The following is a 13,474-nucleotide window of genomic DNA, read 5'->3' as shown; positions in this document are numbered from 1 at the left end:
TTTGGATCTCCACTCTGCACTCCCCCCATCATTCACTATGGTAAGATTTTTTGTTCTGATGATGCCTTACACCTGATCCCTTCGACACCTCGTGGTTGCACAGGCTGGTGTGCTTCTTCCATGTGGGCTTTGTTGCCTCGGAGCTCGATGGCCTAGAATAGTCTTTTCAAAGGGCTGGTATTTAGTTTTATCAAAGATTGCTGCTACTTGTTAGCAACTTTGTTTCTCCTATCCATGGGTAATGCAAATTAATATGTAAAGAAGTTAATTCAAAGCAGTTATAATAAAAACCTCAACAGAATTTCTAGAGAACGAGACAAATAACTCTCATGGAAGAATAAAGACCCCCCTATGGCAAAGCCTCTTTTGAAAAAGAAGTGTTACAAAGTCACCCTAATCGAAGGAAGGCTGGCAGCATAGTGGGCTGCGGTCAGCTGCTAACCAAAAGAAATCATCTCGTTTGAAAGCAAGTTCTGTTATAAATCCACGACAATGGAACAGCAGTCCAATATCACAATGGGGCAGAGTATGTATGAACTCTTTCTCTGAAGGCTCCTCATACGGACACTTAGAATGAGACAGATGGAATCCTATCCCAATGAGGACAAGGATGTACGAATTAAAAGAACTATGTTAGGAAAACTAGATCTCATAGGGAAAAATCCTACTGGCCACATGCCAACTCCTAAATATGAAAGATAAAATGGAGGAAAATTATCTTTAAAAAATACATACCAGGTAAACTGAAATGATATTTATTAAATACACTAACATGGATACAAATAGGAAAGGGAATGAGTATTGAGGAAAAAGAGAAAATAATTTTTAAAAACAATGTTAACAGAAAGCCATTAACTGAGAAGTCTGAGTAATTTTAGTTTGTACCAAAATACAGATAAGTTTCAGTCAGCTGATCTGAAGGATAAAAAAGGAATCTAAAAACATATATAAATGATGCTATATAGAGGTATGAAAGTTTTTCTTAAACCCTGTCAGTACTTCATGTCTCTTAAATTTTGTCTCTTAATGTTTACATTTTCCCTTTAACACTGTATGCCGACTTCCGGAAAAATACTTCAACTCCATTTTCCTTACTCCAGAAGAAAAGGTAACATGTGTTTTCTTCCCAAGAAGGGAATGAACAAGTGGCCAGTAATGAACCACTCTGGCCCAACTAAATTTGAGGGCAATTTTCCCATTTAAATACTAAAACAAATGAATCACTTACATCCTGACTACTTTAACAAAAACCAAAGCATTCATTTCCAAAAACAGTACCCTTGATAGAGAGAATAACAACTTGGATCAACTTTAATATAAATGCATCCATATTTTATTTCATAGTATTATAGGGCAGGGGTAAACTGAAAGCGCATAAACATACCAATTCTTTTATTCGTTTTCTGTGTCTACTATGTGGATTGTTCAGATGACTGGTAAGATCAAATATGGTTGGTATTGCATTATCTCGCAGAACTGTCCGATAAGGACTCTGAAAAAGAAAAGTGTTAATAAGAGAGGTTCCTAAGAATGTGTTATACATAAATCTAATTCTGTGTTAATGATTTCCCCAGCGCTCTGGCAGAATTTGAAGTCCGTTCACGTGCGTCTCCTTTTGCATTTCCTCTTCTGGCAACTTATAAATTAAGGAACTGAATTGATGGTAGGCATGAAAAACAAAGTGTCCTTGTATTCTGCACGTGATGTATTTCTAATGCAGACTCCCAGAGATTGTGTCTGGTGTGTCCTTTTTGAGTTCATCAGATGTACAGCTGGTACCAAGTCTCCTGAAATGATCACCCTCTTCAGTGTTTACAACAATGCTTCCCTCCTTTATGAAAGATGACTAGCTCCTGGCAGCCAGGAACGCGGCCAAGTTCTACCAGTGGCTCCCTATAGGAGATCCTGGTCAAATTATTTTCCCCTTCTGGATCTGTTTCCTATTCTGAGTAATATTCAGATGCTGAATTAGATCCCTTCATAAAATAAAATTATTCACATGCTAGTCATTATAAGAGGGGTCTTCAAAAAGTTCGTGGAAAAGGAAATGATGTTTACGGTATTTTTCCAAGAACTTTTTGATGCCCCATGTAATGTCACCGCTTGCTTTTTAAGTTAACACCGTCGGACTGAAGTTGATGGTACTGACTGATGGGTTGGTTAAGATTTTTAACACATATTACAGAACTTCTAAAATAAAATTTGATTCATGTGCCACCTTAAGTCATCTCTTATACTAGAAGTGATATACATAACCATAGTTTTGCAAACAGTAAAGGGGGTATTTCTAAATTCTGTTCCACTTTGAATGATCTTATCTTTGAAGGATGACCATTTTCTACTCTAATCCAACCAGGCTAGATGCTGGATACACTTAGTGACAGTCTTCCACAGCCCATCCTGAGGCAGCCAGGTAATGACAAGAAGTGTATTATTAAAACAGAGAAGCAACTGGCTAACTGCAACTATTGTTTCCCTAGCTAGTCCAAAGAAACTGTTTTCTTCCATTTCTTCCTGGATTTTCACAGATCAAAGACAGAGAGTACACTAAGTAGATTTTTTTTTTGAAGCAGTGACTGTTTCATGACTGACTACTAAGAAGCATGTTCAAAGACTATGCCAAACAGTAACAACTCCTAAATTTTTTCACCTGGGGAAGGGAATTTGGAAGACACAGAGGGAAAATATCTACACAGTGTTAGCTGCCATCCAGTGAACCCTGACTGTTGGTAAATCTTTAAAAAGTATAAGTGCCTTATCATAAGGTTTTCTACGTATGACCTTTCTTTCAGAAGCAAATGGACAGGACTGTCATCCAAGATGCCTCTGGACAGGCAAAGATTGCCAACCTTCAGCTAACTATTGCATACTTAAGCACTCACACCAATATCCAGATATCTAAAGAAATAAAACACACTATCTTTGAGCTTTAGTTGCAAATAATAAATTCGTTTTTCTAATTAGAACATACTTTCTTAGGCTTTACCCAGAATTGTTATACACATTTGGGAAGAGTTTCTCTTTAGATTCAATACTTTTCAGCCTAATTCCATGCCTCATACAAAACAAAGAAAACCTGGTTTCTTAATGACTCTAAGCTTCTAGAACTGGGTCCCTGGTCCTGAGCCTATTGGGGAGTTTGAATTAAGGATTAAGCAGACACATATTATATTGAAGAGAGAAAAACTATAATAATCAAAGCTTCCAACCTTTCATACTGCACAAATATCTTAAAAATAAGCAAACACAACATAGTTAATTCTTGATACTTTGACAACTACAGTCAGGCGTCACTTAATGACCACAATATGTTCTGAGAAATAAAACATTATGTTGTTTGGATGCTGTATGACCATCATATTACACAGGCATACTACAGATTAGCTTCATTCCTAAGTCTGTCTTTGAGTCAAATTTGTATGTAAGTTGGAATGTGTAGGTACAGTTTGTTTCTAACATCATCAGTCAAATGCGTATCTCAATATACAGGATACCCCTCTCTTTAGATGTGCCCACAGTAGTGTTGGTTTTTCTGATAAACCACTGTCTCCATTGGCTTTACAGGGGTTAGGACCACAGATGGCTAGGCAGCTGGACACTACCTGAACCGAGGCCAGGTCACACATGACTGCATTAAAGAGGGCATGAGTAAAACATTCAAATAAGTTTTTAAAAATAAAATCAATAATTTGCTAAGCACAAATAACACTCAAAGATATTACAAACCAGAAAACGGACTATATAAATGTATAAGTATTAGAATTTTATAAATATTTACTTGTAAGTACGCACCTCAAAAAGGCTATCTTCAATTTATATGAATGATAATTTTAACTCAGTATAAAGATTAGATCATTAATTGCTGAATTCAGATTCGAAAATATTTCTACACTGGCATCAAAACTAAAGTATTTGGCTGTGGTTCAAGTGGTGATGAATGCTTACTGAATGGATCTTAAATGCCCAACAAATGAGGTTAAAAACATTTTCAAAATGTGGATACAGTTATCAAATAAGCCAATTTTTTACAGTGGCACCTTCAACATATACATGTGTAGAAAGTACAATTTCTCACATTTGGATTAACTTATTCAAAATTAAAGAATGATTTGGAATTTTTTCAAAAAGAGCTTATCTTTCTGGTCTACACTCAGACTAAAGAAAATAAGAGTGAACTACACATTTTAAATTTCTCGTACTAATCTGAAAGGAATCATCTAGTTGAGAGACCATATTTATTATTAAGATAAAAATATAAAAATACACATGACTTGTATTATTTAAAATAATAATTTGGGATATTTTTACTTAGTACCAAGAACACAAAAGTAGTTTGCCTTTGAAACATATGAAATCCCTTATTTTGCTCTCACTTCCATCTTAACAAACAAGGCAAAAATATCCCTCAAATATTAAGATTAAATTTTTGAACCAGAATTGGCTCACCTCCCAGTGACTTCACAAGTATCTGCTTCAATTAATTTTGAGAAATAAAATAACCCAATCATTCTTTAGTTTTCTGATGCCTCTGCAAAATGTATCTGAAAAAAATATCAAAATAAATTGCTGCACAATACATATAGTGTAGCTTCTACAAGTCAAGTTTATGTCGATCCCAATATCTGAGAAGAAATATTAGTTAGAGCTAAAGGAGAATACAGAATCTGTTTGACAAAACTGCCTTCCTAGTTATTAAAGGCTTTCAAGTTTAGTTTTATTCAAATCTGTCCTATTTATGCCTTTCATGAATCGGAGCACTAACAGAATCACAGAGGATTAAAAATCTTGGACATCTCATATATTGTTTGGTCTAACTGCCTCATCAGAAACTGGGGCCCAGAGAGGGCAAGTGACTTGGCCAAGCTCATTTACCAGCAGTCAGGTGGAGAATGCCAGGTTTTTATTTAAAATTATAATTACAAATGGAAGAACCATATACTGTATATACTCGTGTATAAGCCAAGTTTTTCAGCACATTTTTAATGCAGTTTTTGTGGTAAAATTAGGTACTTCGGCTGAAATTCGGGTTGGCTTATACGCGAATATATATGGTATCTTTCCACATTACGTGGATGGTTTGCTTCCTGTTGTGACATGTATGTAGTACATAAATAAGGATTGGTTGTAAATAACTTTTTAAATTCCAAAAAAAGAAAACAAAGATCTTCATTCTTAAATTAAGATTTCACTTATAAAAAGCTCTAGAGACACTAGAACACCGTATTTACCCTAAAAATGCACACTTTTATAACCATCCAAAGTTTTCTGAAGGCTACACAGAAGTTTTAACTTGGTTGGTTACTTCTGGTGAGCAGGAATGGCTATGAGGAGCAAAGTGGTTAAAACAACAACAAAACAGGATAAGCACAGAAAAGATATAATTCAGTTTAGATTTGTCTTATTTATGAAAAAATGTAGGATATAGGAATACCTTCCAACATTAAGAAATACACACGTTTCCCACCTGATACTGAGTGAGAAAATGAGGAAACACTACCCAAGCGTTCTATTACTTACAGTTCGACAGATCATCGAGGTCTCAAAGTGTTTGGCACATAATCGATAATGCTTATTAAGCTGGTCAGGTGTTTTATCTTCTAAGTCGGCTCTTCTACAATTCTCCACCCACTTCTGGCATCTATAAATAAAACCAAAACATAATAATGGAATATGAGCTCCACATTTAAACTTCAGCATGCAGTTTGAAGGCAAATACCTATCATGAACAGGTCTCTGCCTCCTGCCACCCAAGAACAGAATGTGGAGATGCTGATTAATAACAGGATGAGACTTGAGCGAGATCTCAGAAACTCTTTAGTGCAAACCAATCAATTACAGACAAGGTTATGAAGTAATACGGGTCTTTTTATGGAGATGGCTCCAAAGGTGAAGCACAAAGCCCCTTACCCTGCCAAAACTGCAGGCTAAGCAAAGATGTTGAAAGCCAAGAAGGCGGTGTTGAAAGGCGTCCACAGCCCCCACCCGCCATAAAAAGAAGAGCTGCCCACCTTCCAGTGGCCCAGGACACAGGTTAAGAAGCAGTCCAAATATCCTCAGAAGCGCACCCCCAGAAGAAAAAGCTTGGCTACTATGCCTTCATTAAGTTCCCCTTGACCACTGAGCCAGCCAAAACAACACACTGTGGTTCACTGTGGATGTCAAGGATGTTCTGTTGGCACCAGATCAAACAGGTAATGAGGAAACTCTAAGACACTGCCATAGCCGAGGAAGGGTAACACCTTCTTCAGGCCTGATGGAGAGAAGGCACATGTCCAACTGGCTCCTAACTATGATGCTTTAGATCAGTGGTTCTCAACCTTCCTAATGCAGTGACCCTTTCATACAGTTCCTCATGTTGTGGTGACCCCCCACCATAACATTATTTTCGTTGCTACTTCATAACTGTAATTTTGCTACTCTTATGAATAGGTTGCGAACCGCTGCTTTAGATGATGCCAAAAAATTGGAATTATTTAAACTAAGTTCAGCTGGTTAATTATTAATTATAAATACATACTTATTCAGTGCAAAAAAAAGTAATGTCGGAAACCAGCAGTAAAGCCAGAACTTGGACTAGTCTTCTAACCCCCAGGACATTCTATCAGAGAGGACTCAATCGTTGGCAAAACAAGCAAAAAGTTGCACAACCAAGGGGCCAATAGTCTAATATCACCCTCAGAAAAACAACTTAAATGAAACAACATGTCATTGTGTAAACAAGTTTTATAGAAGGATGAAGTCTGCACTCCTTAACCTTATTATATATGTGATTCATGATCTACATATATGCAAAGTGCAAACCTAAAAGTGCAAGCGCCATGAATTCTATATAATGTAGAACACAGCAAGTGTTGAAAACACACGAGAAAATCCTAGCCTTCTTGGTGCTTATCTATTTTCTGGGGGGAAAATACTGCTCACTCAGCACTATGAGCCAGACAGTGTCCTAAATCCTGTCCATGTTGCTGATATCGTTGCATGTTGTCATGTTTATTCAGACTCACTGAGTGCTAGTGTGACAGAGCAGAACTGCATTGCCTCACAGCGCTTCCCAGGATGAAGTCTATGGAAGCAGATCTCCAGGCCTTTATCACATGGAGCCACTGGGTGTGTTTGAATACCACCACGCTTTCAGTTAGCAGCCACATGTTTAATCATAGCATGCACCACGAGGGTTCAGTCCTTTCATGGGTGGGTACTGTCACTACCCCCCTTGCACATGGAAGGGGGATAAAAATATCAGTAATTCGCAACGGTCACAACCATGTCTTTCCTTCAATCGAGTTTTAAGAAGTATAAAAGCCTTACCACAGATAGAGTGCCACAAATTGAAAACATATTCATTTTATAATTACATCATAGTATATACTTGCCTTAACATTACTGTCCATCCCTACACACATCATCCTGACAATACCCTCTACTCTAAATATGGTAAATCTTGGTGAAACGTTAAGATTTTCAAGCCTAAACTTAAAACACATCCAAACTGTACAGCATCGCATTCCATCAAGGAATATTACTGTACACAGTACTGCTGCCAAAGACATCTACACCTTAATCATACTTTTACTCAGTTGTACATTATGGTTACATTTCAACCTTCAATAGCCAAGAATTTTGCATAAAAACTGTCTATGAAATACTTTGCATCCTGTTGCAGTTGTTTGTTTTATAAGACTGAAATCTGGAGACCTTCTACACAGAACCCTTTATCTTCTGGAGGAGCAGGGGTCCTCAAACTTTTTAAACAGGGGGCCAGTTCACTGTCCCTCAGACCATTGAAGGGCCAGACTATGGTTTTTTAAAAAATTATGAACAAATTCCTATGCACACTGCACATATCTTATTTTGAATTAAAAAAAAACAAAACGGGGCAAAAGCACCTGGCAGGCCGGATAAATGTCCTCAGCGAGCCGCATGCCCACTGGCCGTAGTTTGAGGACCCCTGTTCTAGAGTATCTCTAGACTAAGTTAACATTGCTTTCTGCCATCAACAGCAACTCAGACTCAAGCAATCAAGAACTGATTGAGCAAAGAGACCACTTCTCAAAACCACATGTATTATACCTTCCATATCAAATACCTCCCGTTTCCCCAAAAGTAAGACACCCCCTGAAAATAAGACCTACTTACAGTTTTGCCTCTCGCTGAAATATAAGGCATCCCCCCAAAAATAAGTCGTCCCCCCCCAAGCCACTGTAACTCTGGACTCTGCGCCATAGCGGCGGGCGACTCCACACAGCTCACTGTTGGCCGCAGCGCAGCTGGAGCAGACAAGTGTGAGGTCTCTTTTAATAAAACAATAAACAATAAATGTTACCGTATTCTTCTTCATGGAAAAATAATACATCCCCTGAAAATAAGACCTAGCACATCTTTGGGAGCAAAAATTAATATAAGACACTGTCTTATTTTCAAGGAAACAGGGTAGGAATAAACACAGCAATGTTCAAGACTTCTAGCTTTAAAAAGAGACACTTAAGTAAATAAAGGGGTATACAAGTTCATGGATTCGAATCTGAATTTTAAAGACATAATTTCCCCCAAAAAATTCATTTGCTGATTCAATACAATAACAATCCCAACAAGTTATTTTGTGTGAAGGTGAGGAGACATAGGGAGAGACAGATGAAAGGCAAGATGATTCTAAAGCTTTAAGCTTTTTAAAGAATTTTATTGCCACATAACTCATGTACCATAGAATTCAATGGTCTAAGTACATTAAAAAGAGTTGTATAATCATCCCGCAATCAATTTTTTAAAATCATTTTATTAGGGGCTCATACAACTCTTATCACAATCCATACATACATCAATTGTGTAAAGCGCATTTGTACATTCATTGCCCTCATCATTCTCAAAACATTTGCTCTCCACTTAAGCCCCCGGCATTAGGTCCTCATTTTTCCCCTCCCTCCCCGCTTCCCCCTCCCTCATGAGCCCTTGATAATTTATAAATTATTATTTTGTCATATCTTGCCTTGTCTGACGTCTCCCTTTACCCACTTTCCTGTTGTCTGTCCCCCAGGGAGGAGGTCACATATAGTTCCTTGTAATCGGTTCCTTCTTTCCAACCCATTCTCCCTCTACCCTCCCAGTATCACCACTCACACCACTGGTCCTGTAGGGCTCATCCGCCCTGGATTCTCTGTATTTCCAGTTCCTATCTGTACCAGTGTACATCCTCTGGTCTAGCCAGACTTGCAAGGTTGAATTCATATCATGATAGTGGGAGCGGGGAGGAAATATTTAGGAACTAGAGAAAAGTTGTATTTTTCATCGTTGCTACATCGCACCCTGACTGGCTCGTCTCCTCCCCGAGACCCCTCTACAAGGGGATCTCCAGTGGCCTACTAATGGGCTTTGAGTCTCCACTCCGCACTCCCCCCATCATTCACTATGGTAAGATTTTTTGTTCTAATGATGCCTTATACCTGATCCCTTCGACACCTCGTGATCGCATAGGCTGGTGTGTTTCTTCCATGTGGGCTTGTTGCTTCTGAGCTTGATGGCCACTAGATTACCTTCAAGCCTTTAAGACCCCAGACACTATGCTTTTTGATAGCCAGGCACCATCAGCTTTCTTTGCCACATTTGCTTATGCACCCATTTGTCTTCAGTGATCTCCACAATCAATTTTAGAACATTTTCTTCATTCTAAAAATCTTTCTATGGAAATTCAAAGGGCCAAGAATAGCCAAGGCAATTTTAGAAAAACAAGGAAGTTGGAAGCTAGGGCAATAGAACAAGATAGTTAGGTATACTTAAAACAAAAAATAGAATTTTTTAGAATGTGTACCTTTCCTCCATCACTGTAATAAGTCTTCGCCATGAACAGAAATGTAGGCTGAGTCTCAAGAGTCCTTCTAGTGAATCTCCTAATAGAAGGGTGAGCTTGGGGACCCTGACAAACTGGACACCTTTTCAGAGGGATAACAACTAAGAGTATGTCCTAAGAAAGCTTCTAAGGTACTGGCAATGTTCTATTCCTTGTGTATGTTTTAATACATTAAGTTATAATACTTATATATAACCACAAGTCTTTTTGCATGTGTACATACTTGTACAAAGTGCTACATGATTATGAAATTATCTCTAAAATTGTTATTATCTCAAATTGCTTACCTTCCCCAGCTCTGTCACTGCTTTGTTACCTGTATTCCAGATATTGGAACCTCTTCCTTAGTAGAATGCAATGACTCTCAGGAATCATTTATTCCTCTCCACAACTAACAAGCTGAACCAGTATTTTTCACCAGGTCTACTTGTAATCTTTCAAGAGTGTCTCTTGTTTTTCTCTAACCTCTTCTCCACACTACTGACCAAAAAACCAAACTCACTGCCTCTGAGTTGATTCTGATTCATGGCAACCCTGTAGGACAGGGTAGAACTGCCCTTGTGGGTTTCCAAGACTGTAACTCTTTAAGGGAGTAGACAGTTCCACCTTTCTCCTGTAGATGGCTGGTGGTTTTTTTTAACTGGAGACCTTAACCTTAGAAGCCCAACATGTTAACTATGCCCAACCCTATAGACTGGATGTTGTAAAAAAAATGTTTTAAGCCAATCTGAGAAAGTCCCTCTCCTGTTTAAAGACCCTTTGGTGGCTTCTCTGAGGATAAAGAATGAACTCCTTGCATGTTCTTATAAGACTGTACAATCTAAGTATCATCTGCTTTTCCATCTTCCTATCCCACCAATCTCCCACTCTCTCTTGGCCCCCTCACATGTCCTCTTTCCGTTTGAGAGCATTCAGTACAACATTCTATCCGAGGGCCTCTCCTCCACACTATTTAGTCTAAGATATTCTTCGTGTGATTTTTCTCACTTCCTTTTCAGAGGTAAGTCCAACTCAGCCTTCAGTTCTCAGCTCAAATTCTTGGGGAACATTTTTCCTAATTCATGTTTATTGATATGTATTACACAAACACACACATATCTAGGTAGGTAAAATTCCCCTCTACCCTGCTGTAGACAAGGGTACATCAAAAAGTATTGCTAGTAGGATTCCAGTTCATATATGCCTTGGTTTCTTCAAAACACAATGTATTTAAACATGTTTCTCTGATAAGTGGATGCCTACAGATAGTTCTCTCGGTAATCCACTTGTCTAAGTCTCATTAACGCGCCTTCAAAAAGGAGAGCGGGCAGTCAAAACAATGGCATCCTTGGGGATCGGCTGGGCCAGTTAAATTCAAGGCAGAGAAGGCAGGTTGTGGTAACTGTTTTCTTGAATTCTAAGGCAGGTGCTTTGAACATGCTATCAGGGAGGAGAGTCCCTAGAGAACTTCATGCTTGGTAATGTAGAAGGGCAGCAAGAAAAAGGCAGTAATGAGACGGATGATACAGTGGCTACAATGACGGGCTCAACCATACATAGCAACAACTGTGAGAAGGGCCAAGGAGGCGTGGGCGAGAGCACACTGAGTGCTGCGGGAACTCCAAGTAAGCAAAGGCAGGTGTGAGTGGAGGAGCACCCACTGCGTCTGATGATGCCTGGCTGGGTGCTGAGCATGTAATAAAAAGAGGACACCCAACATCCCTGTCTTCACAGAGCACACAGTCCGTTTGGGTACCACATGAACAAAAAACCAAACTATTTACAGATTGTGATGGGCACTGTTGTTGGCCATCGTGCCGGTTCCCACTCAAGGCGACCCTCTCCGCCACAGCCCTTGCTGTACTCGAGCCCATTGTTTTAGCCACTCCAGGTTTTTGTTTTTTTAAAATACTTTTATTGGGGGCGCGTATATCTCTTATCACAATCCATACATTCACCCAGTGTGCCATGCACATTTGCACATATGGCGCTATCATTTTCAAAGTATTCTCTTTCCACTTGAGCCCGACAGCTCCCCATTTCTTCCCCCTCCCTCCCCCACCTGCCCTCCCTCACAAACCCTTGATAAGTTATTGATTATTATTTCCATATCTTACATTGTCCTCTGTTGCCCCTCACCCACTTTTCCATTACTCGTCCCCCTGGGAGGGGGTTCTAGGTTAATCCTTGTGATCAATTCCCCCTTTCTTCCCCCACCCTCCCCTAATCCTCCTGGTATCTCTACTCTCATTGTTGGCCCTGAGGAGTTTATCTATCCTGGATTCCCTGTGTTAGGGGCTCTTATCTGTAGCAGTGTGCATGCTCTGGTCTAATCCAATTTTTAAGGTAGAACTGAGGTCATGAATAGTGGGGGGAAGCACCAAAGAACTAGAGGAAAGTTGTGTTTCAACGGTGCTATACTGCACCCTGACTGGCTCATCTCTTCTCTGTGACCCGTCTGTGAGGGCATTGGGTCTCCACTCCATTCCCACCCACCCCCATTCAACTTGGGTATGGTTTTGTTCTGGGTCTCAGATGCTGATATCCAATCCCATCAACACCTCATGGTCACACAGGCTGCTGTGCTTCTTCCATGTGGGCTTTGTTGCTTCTCAGCTAGATGGTCGCTTGTTTATCTTCAAGCCTTTAAGACCCCAGATGTTATATCTTCTGATAGGCCGGCACCATCAGCTTTCTTCACCACATTTGCTTATGCACGCATTTTGTCTTCAGCAATCATGTATGGAAGGTGAGCATCACAGAATGCCGGATTGTTAGAACAAAGTGTTCTTATGGTAAGGGAATATTTGAGTCGAGGTTGTACATCTGCAACCTTAATTCTTAACTCTGGGTTTTATCTACCAATGTTTGCCATATAATAAGCAGTTATTAATTCACCAAAAAGACAATCACATTGTACATCGACATGAATAATACATTAGTGAATGGCTATGTATTTCCAAAGCAAACAAACAAAAAATATAGTGAGAATAGCACTGTTTTCCATTTTAAAAAATCTCTTTAAAAATCTGGCTAAATAAAAGTCTCACATCAGTTTCTGCATTTAATTTGTTCCCATACAGTTTTTTGGCTGAAGAGAATCTTGCTTCACACTGGTATGTAATTGAAAAAACTATTAAAATACTCAGTACAATTGTGTTCTTTGATATTACACCACAGCTCCAGAGTAGGGACTTCTTAAAGATTAAAGGGATTTCTTAAAGTTGCAATATAGATCCTGAAATCAAGTCAATGGACGTTTCTTATACTGTTACATTTAACATCTATCCAATAGTCTTTGTAAAACATGGAAAATACTGGAACGTGGACTCACACACAGAGAATGTAATCTCCTTGAGGGCAGGAGCTTTGTTTATTGTTCATCTGTTGCCCAACCCACTCAAAACGATGCTTACTTATCACCTAGTTCTCAAACCAAACTCACTGCCATCGAGTGGGTGCCCGACTGGCCTTCAATTAATACTTGCTTAACTAGTAAACAGCTATATTACAATCGTCTGTTTACATAAGAGTATCTGTCCCCACTGGGCTGTGAGCTACCGGACGAAGGCAGAAGCACTCTCATTCACCTCTGAGTTCCCAGTCCCTAACTTCAGCACTCGGCACAGAACAGCCCACAGGTTTCAAATGAGT

At 39.2% G+C, this 13,474-nt stretch overlaps 1 protein-coding gene across 1 annotated transcript in view; it reads right to left on the bottom strand.

The window, feature by feature from the left end:
- The window catches only part of THAP12 (THAP domain containing 12), a 21,700-nt gene extending 10,067 nt beyond the window's left edge, over positions 1–11,633 (bottom strand). The window contains exons 1-3 of the mRNA XM_004708838.2: positions 11,605–11,633; positions 5,518–5,638; positions 1,385–1,492 (exon numbers count right to left, since the gene is read on the bottom strand). Of these exons, the coding sequence (XP_004708895.2) occupies positions 1,385–1,492; positions 5,518–5,638; positions 11,605–11,633 (258 nt within the window). The remainder of the gene's footprint in view (positions 1–1,384; positions 1,493–5,517; positions 5,639–11,604) is intronic.
- Positions 11,634–13,474: the final 1,841 nt, after the last annotated feature.

The sequence above is a fragment of the Echinops telfairi genome, unplaced genomic scaffold (assembly GCF_000313985.2).
Source record: "Echinops telfairi isolate 266 unplaced genomic scaffold, ASM31398v2 ScPeMD7_1713;HRSCAF=2227, whole genome shotgun sequence".
NCBI lineage: Eukaryota > Metazoa > Chordata > Mammalia > Afrosoricida > Tenrecidae > Echinops > Echinops telfairi.
This window is presented reverse-complemented; position numbering and strand designations above follow the sequence as displayed.